The sequence below is a fragment of the Nomia melanderi genome, chromosome 11, assembly GCF_051020985.1.
Source record: "Nomia melanderi isolate GNS246 chromosome 11, iyNomMela1, whole genome shotgun sequence".
Classification (NCBI taxonomy): Eukaryota; Metazoa; Arthropoda; class Insecta; order Hymenoptera; family Halictidae; genus Nomia; species Nomia melanderi.
In genome coordinates, this window is record NC_135009.1 from 9,787,103 (window position 1) to 9,812,604 (window position 25,502).

The 25,502-nt window shown below is 34.8% G+C and overlaps 1 protein-coding gene across 1 annotated transcript; it reads right to left on the minus strand.

Annotated features, from left to right (window-relative positions):
- Positions 1–91: 91 nt before the first annotated feature.
- On the minus strand, positions 92–18,367 carry LOC116430539 (uncharacterized; the record flags this gene model as incomplete). The annotated part of the gene is made up of 4 exons (XM_076371863.1): positions 92–5,673; positions 6,952–7,070; positions 18,099–18,257; positions 18,332–18,367. Coding segments are annotated over 4 exons (5,670 nt in total), but the record flags the coding sequence as incomplete, so codon positions are not given.
- Positions 18,368–25,502: the final 7,135 nt, after the last annotated feature.

Sequence of the window (25,502 nt, forward strand, 5' to 3'; positions counted from 1 at the left end):
TAAATATATTTCTTTAATCATTAAACAAGATTACTTACCAACAACAATTAAATATTACAAGTTAGTTGTTAATAATATGTATTAATAAGAAATATTTAAATTAACTATAATTCTTTTTCAATTCTTTATATTTTCCTGCAGTTATACAAAATGTAATAATTTAAAAAAGTAGTTTCATATAAAAAAAAATAACATTCTTAAATTTTAGTACAAAACAGCAACAATAAATACTGTTTAACATAACAGAGTCACAGTAGAAGTATCTTATGTTGGGAACAGGAAATAGGAAGTGAGGGTGTTTAATATAACATTTTAAACTATAAATACATACTTTTTTGTACAGGTTTACAAGTTTTATAGTGTTCTTGCCAATGCAACCCTGAACATTCTTTTGAACAGTATTTAGCTTCTAAACAGATTGAACATACTACACTACTGGGTTTACTGCAATATAAACATACTTTAATTTCTTCCTCTTCAATATTTCCTTCTACAATTGTAGATTTATTATTACCTATTTCTATTTTCTCAAATGCTTCAAGTGAAATACTTCTAACATCCATAATACAAGTAACAGAATTTTCTTCTACTATAAAAATATCACTATCTGAATCATTAGAATGTTCAGTATTAATGTCTGGACTTGTAAATACTGGTGCAGTTTTAGGTGTAGTGTCTTTTACAGGTAATGTATTTAATTCTTCATTTTGTAACCGTTCATAATCTTTTATTATTTCAGTCTTTGACATACTTGTAGATTCCTGAGCACTAATATAATCCACAACTGTCACATAATCACTATCAGAAGAAATTTTTACAGTAACTAGATGAGGATTTTGCTGTAACATGTCTATATTAGATTCTTCTAAACCTAATGTAATTAATTCGTCTTTTTCAATTGCACAAGAAATATTTTCAAGTACTTTTTCTGATTCATTTAAAGTTCTTTCCTTTGTGATATTCTGCAAGTCCTTTCCTATCTCATTTGAACAATTTTCAGTATATTTCAATGTTGTCTTGGTTTTTGATGATTCAGGCATAGGGTCATTGTTACACTTTGTCATTGATTCTAATGATACTTGTGTTATATTAGCTGTTTTTGTTGCACAGTCCTTTGAATGTTCTATAACTGTAGAACTTATATTTTTTTCTAAACATGAAGAAGGTGGTGATACTACGTTTTGTACTGATGGAGAATTCAGGAGAACTTTTATCTGTGATCCTTCAGTCAATTGTATATTTTCTGAAGTATTCATTGTTTCCTGTTCCCCTACAGATTGTTTTTCTACTATTGTGACATTTAAATTTTGTTGTGGTGTACAATTAGTTGCTTTACTTTGTACTTGATTAACATTTGAAGTATCTACTTCGCAATGCACTCCACTCTCTTGAGCAATTCGTACCTCCTTTGGATCATCAGTTGTCATAGTATATGTAAACGAATCTTTTCTAGACATATTTAGCTGATGTTTGTTTTGTAGATCCTTCATAATCTTATCCACATTATGTTTTAAAAGCGTATGAAAATTAAGTAATAGTGTTCTGTCAGATTGAATTCTTTGCCAGTTTTCTTGTGAAAATTCTTGTTCTAACCATGTGGTGCAGCCAAAATAAATATTTAATTGTCTCAGCAGCATAATTTTTTGAATATTAGAAAGACACTTCAATATACTGAAATGTTTTGTCATTGATTCTAATGATATTTGTGTTATATTACCTGCTTTTGTTGTACAGTCCTTTGAATTTTCTATAGTTGTAGATTTTATACTTTTTTCTGAGTATGAAGAAGCTGGTGATACTTTTTGCACTGATAGAAAATTTGAGGGAACTTTAATTTGTGTTTGCAGAGGTATCTGTTGATACATTTGCTCATTCTGTTGTGCACTTTTTAATGTTGGTTGACATATAACTGATCCAAATCCTGTTTGCGGAGTCTGTGATATATAATTATTGATTGGTGTATTTTGAGATATTTGTGACATAAATTGTGTTTGGGAAGTGCCATGTGTTACATTGTATACTGGTGGTCTATGCAAAGTTGTTTGAAACTGTTGATTTACAGAATTAATGTTTTGTAATGGAATTGTATGCGTGAAATTAATATTTTGATATTGCTTGTTGTATGGTATATTAACATTTTGTTGCTGAATAATATTAGCTGGATTCATATTTTGTTGAACAGGACAGTTTGGTACAGGCATTGGACCTGCAGTGTAAAATGTGTTTGCTTCAGGCGTATAAGCAACATTTGGAATATACTGTTGATTGGCATATGTATTGACTGTTGGCATGTAAGGATATTGTCTTGGTTGATTACCATTCATAAATGAATTTGGTACTTGCTGTTGCCTAGAAATACTCTGAGATGCATTTACATTTGATACTGATTTCTGCTTAGCCATATATACATGTGACGTTTTCTGCTGTCCAAATGGTTTTTGTGTTCTTTGTTTGTAATTCGTATGTTGCATATTTAATGGTGACTTCATATTACAATCTGCTGTTGTATTATTTGGAATAATATTATTCTTTTGTAGCAGAACATTCTCCTGAAGAGTTTGCGGATGTTTAGGTTTCATATTTACAGATGCTTGATTCAAATTTAAAGTACTTTGCTGTTGCCTAGCGCTCATGTGATTTATGTTTTGAAAGTTTGTCTGCATAGGTGTAGTACTGCAAAGTATGTTTTTATGTAATGTTGGTTTCTTCGTAATAGTTGGTGCTTCGTTTAGATAGCATGTGACATTTTGTTGATGTTCATTAGGATTAACACTTTTATTATATATACTTTTCATATATAAAGTTTCTAATGATGGTGTATAATGAAATAATTCCTGTAAGTTCAGTGGTTTCATTTCAAACAGTTTTCTATTAAGTGCCACTATAATATCACGAATAAGAGACACATCATCCTTGCACTTCAGTATCTTTTTTAATTCTTTAAATTTTGAACACAGTAACTCATCATATTTCGAACTGATGTTCTGTACAGAAATACGTATGCGTCGAATTATACCATATATCTTCAATAAAGTGAAGTGTACAAAACTTGAAATCTTTGGGTCCAAATTACTTTTTGTTGTATTATTGAAAAGTATGGATGTTTCAATCAAAGTTGACGTAGATACAGGAACTGATGTGGGAACGATAAATGCAGATGCATATATTGCAGGTACTGTTTCTGATAGTAATGTAGATAATAACGGTGAAGTAGTTGTAACCGATTCAAAATGATTATTTGATGATACTTTCGTATTAGAAGGAAGAGAACAATTTACGGGTGTAGGGCACCACCTAGAACCAAGTTCAGAACTTGATAATACTCTTAGTCTAGCTTGATGAACTTGGTTAGATGGAATCTTTAATTGAGGTTCCTGTAATGCAGTTTCATTTATGTTTTCTAATGTATTGCACATGGTATTATTTATTGACACAGTCTCAATATCCTTTCTTGTGTCAAAAGATGTCACTGTTTCACTATTTTCTGTAACTGCACTTAATATTGACCCGATACTTTCTTTATCCTTATTACTATTTGATACTTTTGCAGTAAACAATTTCGAAGTTGAGTTTTCGTTATTAGATAAATTCATATATTTCTTAACAATATTTTCAGTAATATCTTCTTGAATACTTAGAACATTTCCATCTGAAGTAATTTGACAACCATTAAAGTTCATTTGTAGAATTTCATTCAAATCATGGTTATTTAAATCACTTTTTTGAAAATCTGAAAGACATGTAGTTCCAACTGTTTCTGCATTACATTCTTCACTTTTTGATTCTGAAATACTACAAGGTACTAAACTTACGTGCATTTCTGCACTTTGTGTTACATTATTTATGGTAACACTTTCTGTATTCACTACATTCTCATCCAGTTGGATATTATTTACTTTACATGTACTATTTTTTGATTTACTGGATTCAGATTCAATAACATTTGTAGCACTTTCAAGTTGTGCTCTACTTTCTGATTTACTGGATTCAGGTTCGATAATATTTGTTGCATTTTCAAGTTGTGCTCTACTCTCTGATTTACTGGATTCAGGTTCAATGATATCTGTTGCATTTTCAAGTTGCATTTTACTTTTTGATTTACTGTATTCAGATTCAATAATATTCGTTACATTTTGAAGTTGTGTACTACTTTCTGATTTACTGGATTCAGATTCAATAATATTCGTTACATTTTGAAGTTGTGTACTACTTTCTGATTTACTGGATTCAGATTCAATAAGATTTGTTACATTTTGAAGTTGTGTACTACTTTCTGATTTACTGGATTCAGATTCAATAACATTTGTTGCATTTTCAAATTGTGTTCTACTCTCTGATTTACTGGATTCACGTTCAATAGTATTTGTTGAATTCTCAAGTTGTGCACTACTTTCTGATGTATTAATAATGTTCATTACATCTTTAAATTGATCAGTACTTTTAATATTTTCATTCCTACTGTTATCTTCTTGTAATGTATTACTTGCATCAGTTTCTACAAAAGCCTTTTTGTACATATCTTCTTTAAATTCTTCTTGCATTATTATTGAGTCAGGTACAGTTGTTTGAATGTCTCTTAAACTTTCTTCATAATTAAAAGCTACATTTTTTTCATTGATACACACTCCAGAATCACAAGAATCAACAGAGAATTTTTTCTTTCTTCTTTTAAAACTCGTCTGCAAAATACCTTGTTCTTGTTCATCTTCACTAATAGATAAACATTCGCCAAAATATTTTCGAAATTTTATTAGTTTCTTCTTCTTATTTCTACTAATTGTTTCAGGTTTATCTGTTAGTGCATGTATTTTTTTTCTTTTTTGCTGAGAATCTACACTGATTGTTTCATATGATCTTCTTTTATGCAAATTTACTTGTGTATTTCCTGCTTTAATATCACTACATTCATTATAATCTTTCTTTGGAATAGTATCTATTATTGTTTTACTTTCATAATTTTCTTGCAGAGAATGTTTCATTTTAACAAGTATGGGATGTGCCTTAGTGTTTGTATCTCCTTCAACAGCTTCCAATTTTTTATTAATATTTAATTTAGTGAAATTTGTATTCTGTTTATCATAATAAGAACTAGAATTTATTTTTCTATGATTTTTCTTATCCTGAATTCCTAAATTGTTTAAATTTTCATCACTTTCATGAAATATTAAGCTAGAAGTTTCATGTGCTACACAATTAACATCACTTTTAATATCTAGAACTAAATTTTTAATTTCATTAGATTTCCTATTTGAAAATGATGTTTCATTATTTAAATAGTTTTGCAATTTAAATGTGATATCTGTAGTCACATTTACAGAGAAATCCTTACTTTCTGATGTATAGATTCTACTAGATTTTACAGCATTAATCAAATCTAATTGTTTTGAAGTTTTATCAGAAGAATGTGGTGCTGACTGCATGTTAATTCCAGATTTATTGTTTCTATTTGTCACAAATGATCCTTGTGTTAAATCTGTTTTACATGACTTTATACTTTCCTCATTTTCATTTTGTTTGTACTTATTCTCGGTATCAATTTTCATTGTATCTGATTTCTGTACATATTCAGGCATTGGTTCTGATTGATGTTGGAGAACTGCAGTATCAGTTTTGCAGCTGATGGCAACTTCCATGGACTTTTCCTCATTGTCATTTAAGAATACCTGTTTTGATCTGAAACAGAAATTTGATATGTTTAAAATATTAATGCAACAGTAAACTATACTTTATAATTTTACATATGTATAGATAAGCGCTCGCGTGCACGCTGGCGCGCACACGCAACACACACATATACGCATCATACTAAACAATTAAGTAATACTGATGTTGTTATACACCTATATTTTTTAATCTTATTCTTAAGACTAGAAACGATTTAACGTAATTCAACGAATTCTGAGATTCTATGGTGTGATAATTTTGATAAACAAAATCGGTACACTTACAAAGCAGAATTATATATAAAATTAATTTAAATAACTAAAACCGAACAAATTATTTTGAATTTTATATATTTAAAGATGTGTAATAAAATTAACCAAAGTATTAGAATATTGAAATTGCTTCGTTAAAGAAATAAAAATAAAACATACTCACGTAGTATAACATGGGTATGCAAAAGAAACGGCATTAAAGATAAAGTGTGCAAAGTACTATTACTAACATAAGCCAAATGATATCTTGAACGTTACATCTTACGACAACATTAATGCAGTATGCATTAGTCCAAGATTAAACCGTCCGCTTTGGTAAATAAGATATTATTCGATAAAAATAAGCCATGATTTACGATAACTCGTATTTGTTTTTCCAATACTTGATAAATAAAAAAAAGGGAACAGTATACACCGAGGAATCGTACATCTGTACAAGCATCACGGCTTCTCAATTATAATCGAATTCGTATCAATGAGAATAATCCTAAAATATAACTTAACAACATATACCAAAAGAAATTTTAAACGAACATTTAATGATACACGTGTACTATGAAAACGTACAAAGGAACCTTTTGCAATTCAATATTTGAAAAAAATTGTTCATTCTTCTTCCCTACATATTCATTATCTTTCTATGAAACAATTTCCATTGAATTTACTCCCAATAAAATATTTACAAATACGATACAACAAATCTAAAATAGTAATCCTACGCTGGTACACGAGTTAATTTGTCTAACAAACTTTTATAGATCAAATATCAACGGTCGACAAGGTAGATCTTTATCACTCTAAAACGCACACTCGCAGTTCCTTGCCGGGCCGAATAATGTTTACCAAAAGCACACTCATCCATCAACATCGTCCGTCAAGAAATCAACTGTCAAACCGATAAATCGAATATCAGTATCACACCGAAAACGCGGAGACCGGTCGCGAGATTCCCCGTAATTGATAACCGAATATTCAGATTGTTAGCGGCGAACAACCAAGAGGATTGTAAACTTACCCGCACCTCCTCGCGATTGGCTCCCCCTCGAGAACCACGCGCGGTTTCTTCGCCAATTGAATCAAACCTCGTTGCACCTGTTTCTGGGAGAGTCCATGGTTCTGAAGCTCCGTCTTCAACTGAAACAATCGCCACCGTAGCTCAAGATTTAATCCCCGTTGCCGCATGGTCGCCCGGAAATATTATTTTTTTCCCCGATATTCCCGAAGGAGCAAACGAAACTCGAAGAGAGGGGAAGATTGGGAAAAAAACAAACGAGCCGAGCGCGCACGTCGACGATCGGCATTTATGTTTGTACGCTCGTTTGTTTTTCCCCGGCGACCCTCTCGCGTCGACGGGTCCCGGCCGGTACTTCGAAGTAGCGCTCGAAGAAAACGAAAAAACGTCTCTGTTCTCGTGCCGCGAGTGGAAAAAAAGAGGGAAAGATCGTAATTGTAGAAGCGAATCGCACCTTCCTGAGCAGTTTGCAACGGCGCACAGTCCCGACACGGTGTAACCACTGTTTCAACACTAGGTTGCTGAAGTTCACTGATTTAATAGCCTCAGTTTTCACGGTTTGCGTCATCGTTGTTGATACACCCAGCGAGGATTATTATTACTATTCGTGGTCCTTCCTGTGTCGGAGCAACAATGTTTTCGCGCGCAGCAGTAGGACAGTGCTACCGTTGTTCCGGGAAAGAGCAGTCACGGTGAGAGACACGTCTGAAGAGAATACGGAACATTCGGTCATGAAAGCGAAGACGATCGGCGACCCGTTCAACTATAGACAACGCTTCTCTTGGCGATTAGTTGGCTATTTGAATTCCGATCGGCGCATCCTCGGGCTTTTGCGTTGCGGAGAATCTCTATTTGCTCTCTCCCCCCTCCCCGACGTTGCCCCCCCCCCCCCCCCCCAAAACGTCCTGCGTTCGAGCACGTTCGATGCAACGAGATATCTAACTAGCAATGAAATACGAGACATTTTTTTTTCTTTTTTATTTTCTCTTCTTTTTAAACCAAATGGGGGGTTCTTGGAATCGCGGGGAATCGTGAGTATTTTTCCATGAATCACGGCGAAATCTTCCGATCTCTTCTCGCAGTTTTCACTGCTTTCCGAATCGTGGTGTTCCATTGTTTGACACGTTCCGTGCCACAGAAATTTCGGTTATATTTAAATTATGAACTGTATTGATTTTTTAAATAATATATTGAGTTGTATTCGAGTTTTTGGTGATTTTGATGTATTTTCATATTGTTCATGTTCTCGGTGCCGTGTAACGCATACCATCCGTGACCATGTGACCCTAGAACTACTGGGTAAGCCAAAATGACTCATTCATGATTTCTTTTTTTTCCAGTTATTGAAAAGCTAACGGATGCTCTGAGAAATTACTAGAGAAATTGATTTAGTAATACGGATACTACAGTGCAAATCAATTGAAGTCTCAATAGTTGCACCATTTAGTTTCTACACAGAAATTTCAAACAGACAGTTTGACCGCTTGGTAGTTTTAACGTTAAAAATATTTTCTTACAGAAATTAGCGTGTACCATATATAGTATACGTGGCACTGAACGTGTTAAGATATAATTGTTTCATTTTGATGAAGCTTTGTATGGATGACAAGAGTGTAATGAATGGTATAATAACAACTTTTCCTGATCAACACTTGTGACAGTGAGACTATTCGGCGTGAGCGAAATTTAAGTTCGGGTTTATTAATACAACAAGCTTGTAGATTTGAATTCCGCATTAATCTACTTTAGAGGGGAGAGTTATCGCTATATTTGTGCTACTGGTTATCATAAGCGTCGAGTGGTTTGATGATAGAAGTATGCAGCTAATTGTAAACGGATACTGCACACAATATAAGTTAAATATACGAACCTTTAATGAGTGTAATTATGTTTTGTGTAATAATTCGCTAAATATCTCATCAATGACAACAGAGGACATTTATATAACTTTCTCATCTGGTGATTATATAACCATGTTTATAAGTCGTGGTATTTTCACCACTAATGTTTTCATTGTTTACACTAATCTCGAGAAGAGAGATCTTATTAAAACAATACGGTTATCGCGAAATAAAGAATGAAAAAGCTTGGTATCATCTGCATACAACGCATACAATATAAATTTACAGAACACAAGGACAAACTTGTATTTATTTTGGTACTTTTATTTCTCTCATTACGCCGCGCCAGCATCCCGCACAAAATGAGACACGTCGTGATGACTAATAGCTGAGAACGAGATAATGAAAATATTCAGGAATTCGGCATAACGTAGTAAACACAAGGACCAAGGACTCCCATTGTCATCAGAAGAGACTATAAAAACCCCATGAGACCGTGACCGACCTGTAGTGTTCTCCAAACAAACAATATTTTCAATCGAGTATTCTTCGACTGTCGGATTACGATGTTACTAAATATTGTAAAATCGAATAGAGCTTGTTCGTTTAACACTAGAACTACCAGATAGGTCAAAATGACCCATTCCCGATTGCTTTAATAATCATTAAAATCATAACAAATAATTCTGTGAGAAATTACTACAGAAATTGATTCAGCAATAGGCAAACTGAATTGTAAATCGATAAAAATCTCAACAGTAGCATTATTGGAGTTCCCATAGAAAAATTTCAAAAAGTCTATTTGACTGTTCGGTAGTTCTAGTGTGAATAAAGTCTTTCTTTTGAACTATTTAAGACAACAATTGAAGATATTCGAATAATGCAATTGTTCAATTCGAACATTGCACGAAACAGGATCCCACGAGAATGGTGAATCTCCACATACTTTTAAGCAGCAGTGGAAATTAACCACATACTGTATCATTCGAGGGCTATATACGAAATAAACTTTGATCTCATTATGCAATTTATTGTTGCCATGAGATTGCGCTTGAACGATAGCGTGTAAGAGGAGTGTTTTCATGTGTAACAGAACGATAAGCGGAGGGAATTCCGAACAAACTTCTACAGTTTTTTGCTTACATGGTCCCAGCCAGCCCAAGTCTGAAACGGGCAGAGAGGCAAGGAGAGACGTCCACTCGCAGCGCTCGGCGCGATAGCAATGGCGGAATTAGTTTCTTTGTTACTGGCCGAGCCGCGAGCTGAGGTGGAGCGTGCGGCCGAATCCTCTTGGCTCTCTTACCCGTTCAGATGCCGGTCGGCTGGGATCGTGTGAGTAACGAACTGTAATTAAATGTTGGATTTATCAAACGTCCCGAAAACGATAAAACTTTATAACATTAACAGGTTAACATGTTCGCTACCAGCGTTTATTTCAGTGACGGTCTCCTCAATTATATTTTCTTCAATCCAATAAATCTAAACGAAATATTAGGAAAATGAAGCAAACGAGTCATCGGGTTCCTAAGTATAATGCCGTAGTTTATAATTTCTAATAATAATATCTATTGGATTAATTTTATTTTCGTTATGCGAAATATAGGATTACGGCCATCACAAATACGTAACACTGGTAGCGAACGTGTTAAGCGTTTTCTCGTAGAGTTATTCCTTTGTGGCGAAGAAAAGCAGAGACAATTATTAATTATTTGGCGTTGCAATCCTTGCAGTGCGCTATTATCAACTTCGTTATGTTATTAAACATCTTCGTTCGGCATCGGTTATCTTGCATGTTACGATTTTTGTCAAGTAACTCGGAAGCGCGAGTCATCGGTAACTCAGCGTTTAACGAGTTAAAAACACGAGCTGGCTCTTATTGTCACATAACTTATGAAAATACGTACTTTTTTACTTTGTTGATAAGCGAATTTTTTCAAGCGCAGTCATTTTGATAAAAGATAAAGCGAAAAATGCAGATAAACGTTCAAGGTACGGACTGTGCGCGCCATTTCGTAGACGCAGTGAGGATGATCGCTCTGACTAGAAAATGGCGGATGATTGCCTGCCATGTAGATACTAGAAATATTCGGATAGTTCGACTTTTTTAGGCCGAGTAAAAAAAGCAACCATAGAAAATAACTGGTGACTATTCTCCACTCAAAGAGAACGAGTTAGGTGAATAACAGTTAAATAATAGTTTCCGTAATGTGACAGTAACTGCGATTGAAGCATCAAACATACGTGAACTTCACGCACGTGCTTAAATGGTATTTCCTGATTCGTCTCGTTGAACGTATGTGTAAATTACTGATTTTCAACCCTTCTCACTTTTTGTGCGAAATTAGACCCCTATACCGCGTTATTTCACCGGTGCGGTTTTTAATAACTAATGCTGAAGACTGGTAATTTGTGCAAATAGTAATAAAAGTGCCAACCTGAAATATTCAACCAATTTTTTTATGGCTGGTCTTATAAATGCTTAAGTACTTCCGGATATATAATACCAGACGCCTGGTCCTTCAGCACACATTTCCGCAAAATTCAACTTTAAACCGGTGCATAGTGTGTTAACTAAACAACACGGGGCCGTTAATCAATGCATCATTAACCTTTTGCACTGGAAAGTTTTTCACGGGAAATATTTCAACACTTTCTGATGAGACAAAGACGATATTTCGTGAAACTAACTCGAAAAGAAATCATACGTACATCGGGGAACAAAGCTATGTTACTTCAATATTTTTCAAATTGACGAGTTATACAAGGTACAACGTTAAACATCAAATTTTATAGTTTCACTGTATGAAATTAGGTGGTGACTGAGAGTCACCTCTCGAGTGCAGAGGGTTAGTAATATGTACTTCCAATAAAATGGTGGTAGTAGGTGTCTGAAAGGTTTAATGAAATCACTTGCAACGACACAGAATAAGACAAAGCAAGAGAGACTGCCTTTGAGGTAATGTCTCAAGGACTGGTGAAACGTGAATGGCCGAATCACAGATAACGACGCATTGCCCAAACAGCGTGTCCATGAATCACTGCGATATCTCCAGCTGGTTTACAGATGTTGGAGCTACGATGAAGACTAACCACTCGAAGAACGTGGAAACACTTCTCCTACCTGATTTTCCCAGAGAAAGACAATGATCCTTTGAGGTTCCGGATCAAGCAAAGGATTAATCCTTACGAAAAGTAAAGCCAGAGAGAACTCAAGTCCTAACGGCGTCTTAAAGATGATAAACACACATCCATAGTGATCAACTTGCTAATCCCCGTAATGTCTTAACACTAAAACTACCGACGTAAGTATGTGGCTTACAGCTGTACGTTTTCCGATTTTTAGGTATTCGGGTTGCACCTATAGGTCCTTACCACTTGGCCCTAGGATACCTGCGAAGACTATAGATGATTAGTCCTTTATGATGCACGCTTTCCGATCTCACTTTCGCCTCGCCGAAAGGGATTCCTAAGTCGGAATGATCGTATCCAGAAAGCCTTCACGAAGGTTCAGTTACAGCGGAAATCTCTTTATCTTATCAAAACTGATTAAATCTCGGTTCAAGGATCAGTTTTTTAGGAACAGATAACGAGTCCCCTAAACTCCAACAACACGCCTTAGCCCTGAGAAGTACATTTCGATAGTGATGAAGACTCCTGCATGAAGACACCGGTAAATACTCACAGTACCGTAGGGGAAAAGACGAAGGATTTTTTAATGGGTGTACACGGCATGCGAGTCCCAACTTAAAACAATAGTCGTTTGTCTTCGACAAAGGTAACTGAACTTTTTCTTGGTAACAAAAAGGTTCTACCGGAATGCGGGAAAATCTATGTCCGAGGGATAAGTTGGATTTATCTCTGTAAAAAACATTATTTATGCATAAGTCCCAGGTTCTTTATTGACAAAAGATAATGCTCAGTAGGTCCACAACGTTGGAGACTTTAACGACTACCCTAATTCAAACTGTTTATCCTACCGGACCTATCTCGAGGAACTACGCTGGGTCAGCTTAAACCCATGATTTCAAAAACCCTACCGTGCATACCGTATGTAAATTCAAACGTAGCAATTGTCAGAAATATAGTCGTGAAGCGCATTCCATATTAACCGTTTGAGTGCCGCGTTGTAACGCTCTTCTTATGTTGTGCCAAAATTGCGGGGAGCGCGATAAAGTTTCTCTTTATCAGTATCAATTATAATTTTCTTAGTATGTTTTTCAAGAAATAAATCAAAGTAAATTTATTTGATTAAATGTCACTTCTTGATATCACTTTTCGTGGTAATACGATATTCGTGATCGAATTAGGTAACTACTCTTAACCATTTGTTCTGTGATTTATTTCAGAACCTTGATGGATACAACTATTTTGTTATTAACCCTTTGCACTTGGGAGGTAACTCTCAGTCACCACTTAATTTGACAGAGTAAACTATGGAATCTGATATTTAATTGAACTTTGTATAGTACCTCGACACGCGAAATATTAGAATAAAATAACTTTGTTCCTCAATGTATTGGTGATTTCTCTTCGAGTTAGTCTCGAAGAATATCGTCTTCGCCTTAAAAAATGCCAAAAAATGTTAAATATTTCTAGTAAGAAACTTCCGAGTGCAAAGGGTTGATAATTCATTGGAAACAGAGACAAATTTTGGGCACATTCTATGTCTGTGTTTGCTCTGGAGTATAACATGTGATAACAAAAGAATAATATTTCATTTGGGTTCAAAAGAATCAAGTAATGTTTATACTTGTTGAATTCTGTTTGAAATCTTTACCACGTGCCTGACACGATATTGTAGGGCAAAGAGTGAATTTTCTTTCATACACACCCAATCACTTTCGCATTTTCCGTATATATCCACAAAATTTGTTTAGCTCTCAAACGGTTAAACATTGCTATGTTACATGTGCAGTGCACAGAAATATTTTAGTTGTATTTTATGTCATTCATAATGCTCGCTTTAATTTGTACAGCTTGTTTTTATTTTTCGCAGCTCGACAAAGTAAGAAGATAAATATGCGAGCGGAAGCGAGATAGAAACATTGTGATAAATACTGACGGCCAATTAAAATGATTATTCTTTAGGCTCTAATATGGCATGACGCTCTCATCTGAATATAAAATTTCAACTGCGATCAACTAATAGTTTCCGAGATATTTATAAAAAGTTTTCGAATACGTTGAATTCTATATACGCAGCGTGATAAACACTAGAGCTACCGGGCATTTAATATGATTGACATGTAATCCCCATAAAAATTGTAATAGATTATTTTCAGTTTCTTCAACATTCATTATAGTATTCAAGTGAAACCATTTATTCAGAATTATTTCGAGTATTTAATTCTTTTCATGTATTAATCATTGAAAACCAAGAAAACTGAAAGCAATCATTTTGAATGGTATAGCAGTTCTAGTGTTAATGCAACAATCCTCACTGTAGGAATAATCGTTCACACACTTAAAACAAACATTTATAATACATAGAAATCAATTTCATTTAGATGACAATAAATCATTGATGTAGTATTCATAATTGCTGGAAAACTTTTCAGTCTAAAACTGTGGCCTTAGACGAAGCTAACTGATTTTTCTGGGACACTGTGTAGATAGGGTTGTCGATCGCTTCGTTCATTCAACCGACAATGACTACTATAACAAGGATTGTTGTATTAGTCATGTCTATAAAGGCAGAATTCAAAATGTATCAAAAGCTTTTCATTAACCTCTTGTCCTATGATTTATTTCTTAACTATGATTGATACAATTACTGTATCATTTATAATTTATTAGTAAAAGAAAGATTTTTTTATGCTTGTTCTATGTCTATATTTAGTCCAAAGGTTAAGGATTGATAACAGAAAAGTAATATTTAATTTATATTCCAAAAAAAAAGAAATAACACTTAGATTTCTCGAATTCAGTTTAAAACTTTCATCGCCAGTCTGACAAGATTGTAGGTCAAGGGGTTAATAATCACTAATAGTCACTCGCAATTGAAATTTTTATTTAGAATTCTTTCCTCTTAATTATTTCGTTCTGCTACAGTGAATAGGGCACACGATTGCGTAATAGGTAATTAGTCAAACTAGTCGCGAGAATTAGTACGTTACAAAAGAATAATTTACTACTGATTGGCATCTCCATTCCTTTTGTGTATACATCCTTAACCTATTGAACCGTACATGCGCGTTTTCATTAACTTCTCATCGCTTCCAAGAACCCCTAACTCCTACACAACCGAACGTTACATTGAAATTCATTAAATCCACGTTATTCAATAAATAATTATTTCCTTTCCATCGAGTTCGATTCAATTTTCTTTCCTTCCGTTGATCCAATGAAAAACGGCATTTTCGACTCGGAGAAAGCGGAAGTATCGAGTAACATTTTACGTCGTTAATTAATCGGGATGAATATAACGTTGAATCGAATGAGAAACTCGAGGGGTTCAGTTAACTCGAATCTGAGCATGAGAAAAATGTGCGCTTTCATCGCGTCGGTTATTAGAAGATTCTGCATGCGTCGCCGCAGCTTAATCCTTTGCACTCGGAAGTATTTCTAAATACTTAACATTTTCTAACTAGACGAAGACGATATTTGTTTAAATCAACTCAAAAAGTGATCACAAGTAAATTGAGAAACAAAGCTATTTTAGCCCAACATTTCACACCAATGCATTATAAACAGTTCAATATTAAATATCAGATTTTATAGTTTAACTGCATTGAATCAAGCGGTGACCGTAACTCACCTCTCGAGTGCAAAGGGTTGAAATGTCCGAGGAGAGTGTTGCGAAATATTTGATAGGTAGCTACGTAAATGAGAAAACTGAAGAGGTCGTTCTTGTAGAAAGTACTGTAAGTGCCAAAACTGAACTTTCTTTCTTATCCCGCAGTATACAATTGAAGCGCAATTTTTTTCTTGTAAGTAATCATCAATAGTAGTCATTCATAATACTAATATTGAAGGATGAAGTTATTAAGATACATAATGTTTTAACTCTTTGCGGACGAGACTGCGATTTTGATATTATTGACACGTTGAATGCTGTGCGATTTCATAGACCAAAATACACAAAATGGAAAGAATATAATATTAAATCATTCGATTGAATTACATTATTATTGCACGTTGATTTAGCTGAACGCTAGTGCACTAGGTAGAATTAATTATAATATAGAAATGTTTTCAAATAATCAATGTTCACTTAATGAACTATAATAATTTTATTTAGTTTAGGGTCGTCGGTCACCCCCGTGGCGTTCAACGTGTTAATTTACATTAAATTTACGAATGTATACAAGAATTGTTCGCATAGAAGCACGGCAGTTGCAGTGTCTAGGAATTTCAGGAAGTGACTGATAAAAGCTTGCGTTGACCGATAAATCAATCACGGGCGGATGTTTGCAGAAACGAGTCTGCAAAGGGTTAACTTTCTTCCTCCTCCCGGGAAATTTGATGTTTGGCACTCACAACTTTTTCTGCAGACACTCTTCAATTCCGAACCGAGAATTAATGGGATGCGAATCGTTTAATTTGCAGCCGGTACTGTCGGCGGTATCTTTACAGTGTTGTCCGGTCACCCATTAGATACAATTAAGGTTCTACTGCAAACGATGCCGGATAAGTACAAAGGTACATGGGACGCGATTAAACAGATCGTATCGCAAGAGGGATCACTCAGTTTGTACAAGGTACAAATTTTAATTATACTTATTCCGAATGTGCGATAAATAAAACTGGTCCTCGAGAAAATGGAAATAATCTGAAGAAGTAGGTTGTTCGATCGCAATGTCATTGAAAGTTTTTCAGTGTTTCTATGATTTTACACGTTACCAAGCGTTCAGTTATCTAATTATAGAAGTATCGTTGGGACTTTCGTCTCCGACCGAGTCCTTGTTATTATGTGAACAGAGTTTAGAGGTTAAAGCAACCGGCATTGAAAACGTAACCATTTACATGTTTATGTAAATATTCTGCTTCAGTGTCCGACGCGGTTGAACGATGAAAGACCGAATGTCAACGATGGTTGTAATCCTTTACACTTTTGTTTGTATTTAAAAGTTTGGTAGTAAAATTGAAAATTTTAACCTTTCGCACTTGACAGTATTATTTGTCGTTCTAAAGTTTGTGCAAGAAAAATTTTGCATAAATTAAAATGAAATTATCTCATTTCAATGTTCCATATGTTGATACGTTCATGCTATGCATTTGCCTGATGCATCAGTTACAAAAGTGAGATTTTTATCCTTAATTATTTATAAAAGGGACCTGTATATATAATATAAATAGAAAAATATTCTTATATAATAATTATTATTAAAATATAATACTTGTAAAATATGCGAGTTAGTATTTAATTACTATTAACCCGTTATCTTATTATTTTCCTCGCTACTACGATTGCTATAATTATTTCATTATCAATAATTCGTGTAAAGACAAAGGAATTTTATTCATATTCACGCGTTCAGTCTAAAATTATATTTATTTCGAAGCTCATCTACTGATAACAATGAAATGACCGTTCATTTGGTCTTATGAGTAACGAATAATAATAATTATGAAATGAAATTAAACGAAAAATTAAGCTATTGTATTGTTATTATTATTATTAAAACGAGTTAAAAATTTCTACTATTTGAATGAAACAGTAACGTAATTATTATGTACGTATTGTATCAAAAAGAATGATGAATAAACGACGCCATATTTAACCGGAGAAGTTTGGAAACAACTGGCTAGCATTTACAAATGTAAACACATGATAATATCTCCTCCTTTGATTGAGTTTTCAAACATATTTCCCGCGACAAAACAAATCAGAATGAATGAGCTAACGATTATCATGGTCCAAAAATAATTATGTCAGCAATGTCAGAGAAGCAAGAATCACGAACGTTTCATCATATAGATTAAACTATCATTTCAATGAATTCCTATTAGACTTATACAATAGCCACACTTCTACTTTCCAGCTGAAATTGTAAGAAAATTACAACACACATTGAAGAGCAATCAAAAGAAACGAAATTCATCACTTTTATCAAATAAATTTCTACACATTTACCACGAATTTCAAATCGAACGAAATTTCAATCACTAAATATTTAACCGTTTACCAATAATTCAAAGAACCTTTCGTCAATGACAATCTAATCACAATCTAACGACAATCTGATAACTTTTGACACTTTCAAAATATTATTTCCATCACGCTACAGTTCCGTCCCCTAATCCACGATCGCTCACGTTCAACCAGCTCCCTCGAATAATCAGAGATGTTTCAATTAAAAAGAATACCTTGTACAACAAATGTCTGCACCTCCTACAAATCCCTAACGTTTTCGGCGGGAACCCTTTCTGTATCCGTGGTAAAGAATGTGTCAAGGACTCTACTATCCCGTGGCACAGCGTATTTAAAGAGTTGAACACGCAGCAGTCCGGCTGCCTTATCTTGAACTTTGAAAAATCGTACCACGTGATTTTCTCGATCGCGCCGCATTCAACGATGCTCTCGGACATATCCACACTACCTGTTGCTTTCCGGGTACTATGGCAGACTGACTGTTTTAACAACTTCTACGCCTGACGCCTAAGATCCTTCTAACTTGGTGGGGATACGTTGTGTTACTTCGTGTGGTAAACACACAGACTCCGAGGATTCTGGTCCCTAATTGGTCGCCATTTTCTCGGGCCAGCCGCCGAGCGAATAGGAAAATGCGTCGTCAGCTCCTGAGATCTTTGTCGCCGATTTTTTGTCGTTTGTGTTGAAACCTTCGTCTCCTCCTCTAACCCTAAATCATCCCTTATCTACGCATCTAAGTTACGTATCCGGCACGTACCTTTCTCCCTTCGTCACTACACAGTTTTCCTTTCGCAGACAATGTCGCGTAAAATTTATGCATCTTACGATATTCCCCTTTTTCCACAATTCGGGGACTGCGCGATGGAATTCCAAGATAACGAACCGACAGGTCAAGTTTTCCCAAATTCCTTTTCCACCACTCCTTTAAGCTGAATCCTTTAAATACCGAGGAGAAGCAGCAAGGGCAGTCAGTCTTTAGACAAGCGTTGCCTATGCAACACTAGGTCAGTCTCTGTACCAAGTTTTTATCGAATAAAATTTAACACTGGAACTACCAGAGAGGACAAAATGACACATTCCTGATTCCTTCTTTTTACTATTATTACAAAGATAACATAATTCTCGGAGAAATTACTGTAGAATTTCACTTAGCGATAGGCAAACTGAATTTGTAAATCAATAGAAATTTCGATAGTACCACTGACGGAGTTTCTATAGAGAAATTTCGAAAAGTTAATTTGATTGTTCGGTAGTTCTAGTGTCAAGTAAGAGCAGTGTTATTTTCTCCCTCGAGCCGCTTTCCCAGAGTCACCTCGACGACAAAATTGCTTCTCTAAAGTCGCTTACTGAATCATCGCATCACGTTCTGATCGGATTGCACTTACTTGTGCTGGATATATGAGTGGCTCAGATTAACCTTTTGCGCTTGAAGTTTCCTTCACTCATATTTCCAGCAACTCGAAGGAATTTAGAAAAAATATATTCGCATATGAATAAACGGTACGCGCATGAAGAGAAAAATTATAGATATATTTTATTATTCTTTTTTATTGATTGTAGATACAAATGTTATAACATATTCAACGCAACGTTTTAAATGGCTCCGATCCAGAGTCTTCGAGTGCAAGAGGTTAATAGTGGTCTAATTATTTCTAAGATTTCGTTGAAATGCTCTTGGATTAATTAGATAATAATATTACAGTATCGTTAATCATATTAATTATTATTATTAGGTTGGTGCATATGAAATGTTGGTTTTTCTTTCCATGTGAACGTTTGCCTCCCTGTTTTCGTTATGCTTTTATTTTTGGCATAACCTCGTTTATAGTTGTACTGTCCATTGCCAGAGTCACGTTTCAACACAGAAAATTTTCTCAAAAGTGTTCCCTTTTATTATTTGTTTTGAATTTTATACCGATATGGATTCAACCGATATTCGTGTAATTTTTTTATATGAGTATATACTTGGTAATAATGCTGAAAAAACAGCACGTAATATAAACCAGACGTTTGGGGAGAATAATGTTAACGATCGAAAAGTGCAGCGTTGGTTTGAAAATTTTCGGTCTGGTGATTTTTCCCTACAAAATGAACCATGTGGAAGACCCAAAACGTCTGTGAAAGATGCTTTGAAAGCATTGGTGGAAACGAATCCAACTGTATCTACAAGGGAACTTGCTACCAGAATGAAAGTTGATCATACAACAATATTGCGACACCTTTCTGATATTGGCAAGGTGAAAAAAATGGATAAATGGGTACCGCACGAACTAACCGAGCGAAATAAGTTGAATCGGTTGAACGTATGCTCATCATTGCCAACCCGATTTCATCGAGTGCCATTTTTCGATCGGATTATTACTTGTGATGAAAAATGGGTTCTTTACGACAATAGGAAAAGGTGCGCTCGGTAGCTTGATAAGGATACTCCAAGCTCATACTCCAAAGCCATCACTTCATCCACGGAAAATGTTAATAACAGTTTGGTGACAATAACAGAAAAGTACTGCCACAGTACATTGATGAAATGCATGAAAAATTGAAAATTATACGCCCGTCACTTGTTAATCGGCATGGCTCAATACTTCTCCACGGCAACGCTCGGCCGCATACGTCGTACAAAACAATTGCGAAATTAAATGAATTAAAATTTAAAATTTTGCAGCACCCAGCTTATTCGCCGGACCTTTTACCAACCGACTTTCATTTTTTTAAACATTTAGAACAGTTTTTGCGGGCTAAACAGTATGAAAATGAAGACAGCCTAGAAAATTCCATATTAGAGTTTATTGATTCTAAAGATCAGAATTTCTTTAAGACAGGCATTTATGCATTAAAATCTCGTTGGGAAAAGTGTATTGAAGCAAATGGAGGATATTTTAATTAAATAAACAGCTTTTGAAAAAAGATATGCAGTTTTATATATTCACTTAAAAATCCGACATTTCATACGCACCAACCTAATAATTTAATATCAGTATTTGATTAATCTGGGAACATTTCATCAAAGCATTTTCTCGGAAGAATTCAATTGATTATTCTCATTGTTAACTATGTTTTACCCACTGACGAGGGAAGTCATTGAACCCGGAAATTCAAAAGATTATGGAACTTTGTGTAATAATTTCCTTTTCTCTTGCAACTTAAGTCGATTTTTCCAGCTTTCTCATCAGGAATACACATCTCTGGTTCAAAATAATCTTTTTCTTCTGTAGGTAAACTGTATTCTACAATTTGTACGTTACGTGCTTCGGATTTTATTGTGTGAATCAACTTCAATCGAATTTGAACGTATCCGTGGTATACTGGTAGTTTGGGGAGTTGCAGCCAGCATGTTCATTACTTTTGCAATATTTGTCGGTCCCATTTTGAATAAAAGCTTCTTGAGTGATAAGGTACTTACAACCAGAACAGTAACCGACTGTCGTCGATGTATACAATGATTTACAGTCCACTACGGTAGATACAACTGGGCATGAAAGCTCATCGTCGGAAACATTTATATTCCCGAGATATTTATAGTAAAGGATACAGAAAAATAAAAGTGCACGCGATGAACAGAAAAACATGTTTACTTGAAAAGAGTTAAAGTTATAAATACATTGTGAATTTACGGGTCTCGTTTAATAACAACAATGATAAGACCCAACTGTGTAAATTTAAATAAATTCTGTCTGAAAAATTGCCGTGATAGTGGAACTTATTTAATTTCCAAAGCAATATTAACATTATTCCAATATTAAGGTATATTAATATTAATAATCTAATATCTTAATTTTAACATTCAATTAATTGTTGATTTTATTGGTGCAGGGTGTAATGGCGCCCCTTGCAACGGTTGTACCGATATTTTCCATTGGTTTCGTGGGTTATGGGTTCGGTAAGTACATAATTGCCGATCCAAATCAAGAAACCCTAACCAGCTCGCGGATTTTATTCGCGGGATTAATAAGCGGCGCTGCTACAACGGTTGTTACTGTTCCAGCGGAACGAATCAAATGTTTGTTGCAGATGCAGGTAAAAAGGGACGATTACAAATAAACAGACATTTAGTAGACTTGGTTAAATATGCGTTATATATTTTGCAGGCAGTACGCATTCACTATAAATAGATCGCAGAGTTTATATAATTCTGTGGCATTCGCGATAGTAAAATTTGTACGTACCAAAAATTATAATACAGATTAATGAAACTTGTTATTTCAAAATACATAACAAGATGCATTTAGTTTTGACAACCATTCACATAGAGATACAACTTATTATTAAGAAGACTTAATTAATTACCGATTTTCGCTAACTTCCTCGTACTTATGTGGTACAGAAGGTTAGGGAACGGGCAACGATCATTTAAAAAGATTCCGAGCAAAATGACGCAAGGCAAAGAAAGCCTTTTTCCCTATTTCAATGAAAAAATCTCGGAATGTCTAAAATAAATGGTTCTTTCGAAAATTTCGATTTCGTTTCAATGTTTTTTTTGCGAATGCACGAAGTTTGCAGTTTATGAATATAATACACTATAGAAATATTAAATTCGCATCGTCGATTTATAATTGGAGAACTTATAGTATCACTTTTCCCCCAAGTAATCCTGTGTCATAACAAAAAATAATTCGCCCGGAATTACTCAAGGGGAACGGTTCTAAAAAGTACAATGGTTTTATGGATTGCGGGATGAAATTATGGAAAGAGGGAGGCATTCGTAATTTGTACGTCGGTACCTGCGCCACCCTTCTTCGCGATGTTCCAGCCACAGGACTCTATTTCTGCACGTACGAGGAAATCATGCGATTTCTGACCTCGGAATCTGACAGAGTAAGATTTTTTTTTTACAGGATATTAATGCTCAACCTACCGAGCAATTAAATAGAAACCACAAGAGTGCGTCTATCGAGGCTTGAATTGATTTACAATTCAGTTTGCGTATTGCTGAATCAATTTCGTCAACTATTTCTCACAGAAACATCTGTTATCTTTTAATAATTACAAAATGAATAAATTAGGTTCATTTGGTAGTTTTAGTGTTAATTTGTGCGCGAATGTTCTTCAGACCATCAATTTCTACACATATTAAAAAAAGTGATTTGAAGCATCGATACCTATACACAGTGTACTATGACCATTTATTCAAACAACATTATTCGAATCATCGTTCGAATAGTGGTAACCCTTTGTCCTATAATTTATTTCTTACCTATGATGAAAAACAACTACTTTATCGTTAATAATTTATTAGGAAAAGAAAGAATTTTGATGCTTGTTCTATGTCTGTTTGGACTCCAAAGGTTGAAGATTAATGATAGAAACGTAATATTTAATTTACATTTAAAGAAGATAAATAACACTTAGACTGCTCAAATTCAGTTAAAAATTTTCATCGCGACTCTGACACGATATTATAGGTCGAAGGGTTAAACAACAATATTTTCGTGAGCTTTTCTCGAATCACGGATCCTTCCCTGTTTTATAGATAACATGGCAGCCGCTGTTGGCAGGTGGTTGCGCGGGCACACTTAACTGGATAGTCTCGATGCCCATCGACACGCTGAAATCGAAGTTACAGACGTCCGCTTTGGGGGAATATCCTCGCGGATTGAGGTCGGTGTATCCCTTAATGGTGAAGAAAGATGGCTTCGGAGTTCTCTATCGAGGGATTATACCTGTCCTAATTCGCGCGTTCCCGGCGAACGCGGCCTGCTTGTGGGGCTACGAGATTTCCATGGCACTCTTAGACAAACATGTGCCGTGGCTATGAAAACTGCCGATGACACTGACCCGACGAAAATCTCATTTAAAGCAGTACTTTACTTTTTACGCCTATTCTCAGTAGAATAAAACGATCAGTAATCCAATGTTCTACTGAGTGAGGAAACCCTAATACTTCTTCTCAACGCGTTGAATGCCGGACGATTTCACGGTCCCAATTACACAAAACGAGGAAGAATATGATATCGCATTATTTAACTGAGCTGAGTTATCATTATTGCTCGTTTGTGTTGCAGAATATCATTCGATAGAAAAGTTTTCGAATAATCATCGTTTAATCGAGTAAATTATAGTAATTTGATTTGGCTAGGGGCCATCGGTGACCCCCATGGTATTCAACGTGTTGAGACGGTCGCTATTGCGTATAATTCGTAATAATTATATAAAAAGTAATAGATTGATTGCAAATTACCTCAGTTGCGAAGAATAGTTATCTAATACTAGAACTACCAAGCAGTCGAATCGATGATCACCTTTTTAGAAATATTCAAAATCTAACTGAAGTCAACCCTATCAGACTTATGTATCTTTCAAAGGTACAGTTTTTGTCAAATTTTAGAATTAGCACCCTTAAATACCAACTAGAAGTGGACTATAACAAGCAGTTCCAGAAGTCAGATGGGACAGTTGGTGGCTCCGTCTGAATTTACTTTGTAAAGTTGAAGTTAATAAAGATAGATAATAAAGTGGAAGTTTAATAATATTTCGAATTTTCTTCTCACTCGAACAAACTCTAAGAGTCAGTTCGAGGACTGAAATGAACGCGTTCGTCATCGGTTGCCATGCCGGATGTAAAAGCTGAAACCAGACTAAACATTACGATAGTGATAGTGGATTGAGTATAAACGTTTGAAACGAGATATACGTATGATTCATTATTTCGAAGAAATTTTCTATCATCAGTCCAGGAATGCGTAACATAGCGATTTGAAGAACAATAAGAATGTGATTGGAATTTTATATTTTAACTTGTAACTGATGAACTAACGTATTATTTCTCATTGTACAATGAAAAAGTAATGGCTTTATTCGAGAAAATTCAGAAGTTTCGATTAATTGAAGCTTCATATATCTTTCTAAATGTTTAAAATAGTTAATAATTATTAGAAGGAAAACATACACGTGTGCAATCGTTAAATCTGCTAAGAAGGGAATAAAAGAGAAATATTCGCGTTTGGTGTACACATTGGGCTGGCAACAAAAGGACCTTCGCATAATGGAGTTAAGGAGACCATTGCTTGCTCGGGGAGGTTGTAAAGTGTCCCGAGATTTACGACTGCAAGAGCCATCGACAGAAGAGCTTTACGCTTTACCCACATCTGGGAAACCTCACTTTTTCCCGGAGAAATGTGTTCATTACCGAAACGCTTTCCAATTTTCGAAGAAATGAATTTCCACGATCTCTCGTGATTATTAACCAACGAATAAGAAATCAATTTTTCTCTGCTATAAGTATTACAGGTTAGTAGTTTTAAATTATATTCATTAAGAAAGAAAATTGTGTTCCTTACAATTCACATTTGATAATGTACACACTTGATGCAATTAATTATCGTCGATTAATGTTAACCTCCCTTAATATTCACATTGCGTTCATCCGGCAGCTAGAACCATTTTATTCGTGGAATCTGGCGAAACATGATAATAATTACGTCGTGCGATATTCAAAATGCTCCGTGCGTAAATTTGTTTTTGGTTAATTGAAAGAACTGATGAATCATAATCTGTATTTTTGGACAATGTGTGATATAATTTATTTGAATAATTTTATCACCTGATTTTGTCGTGTTTGTGATAATACAATCTCGTCTGCCTAAGTGAATCGCGGACAAAACAATGATGGCGATGACAAT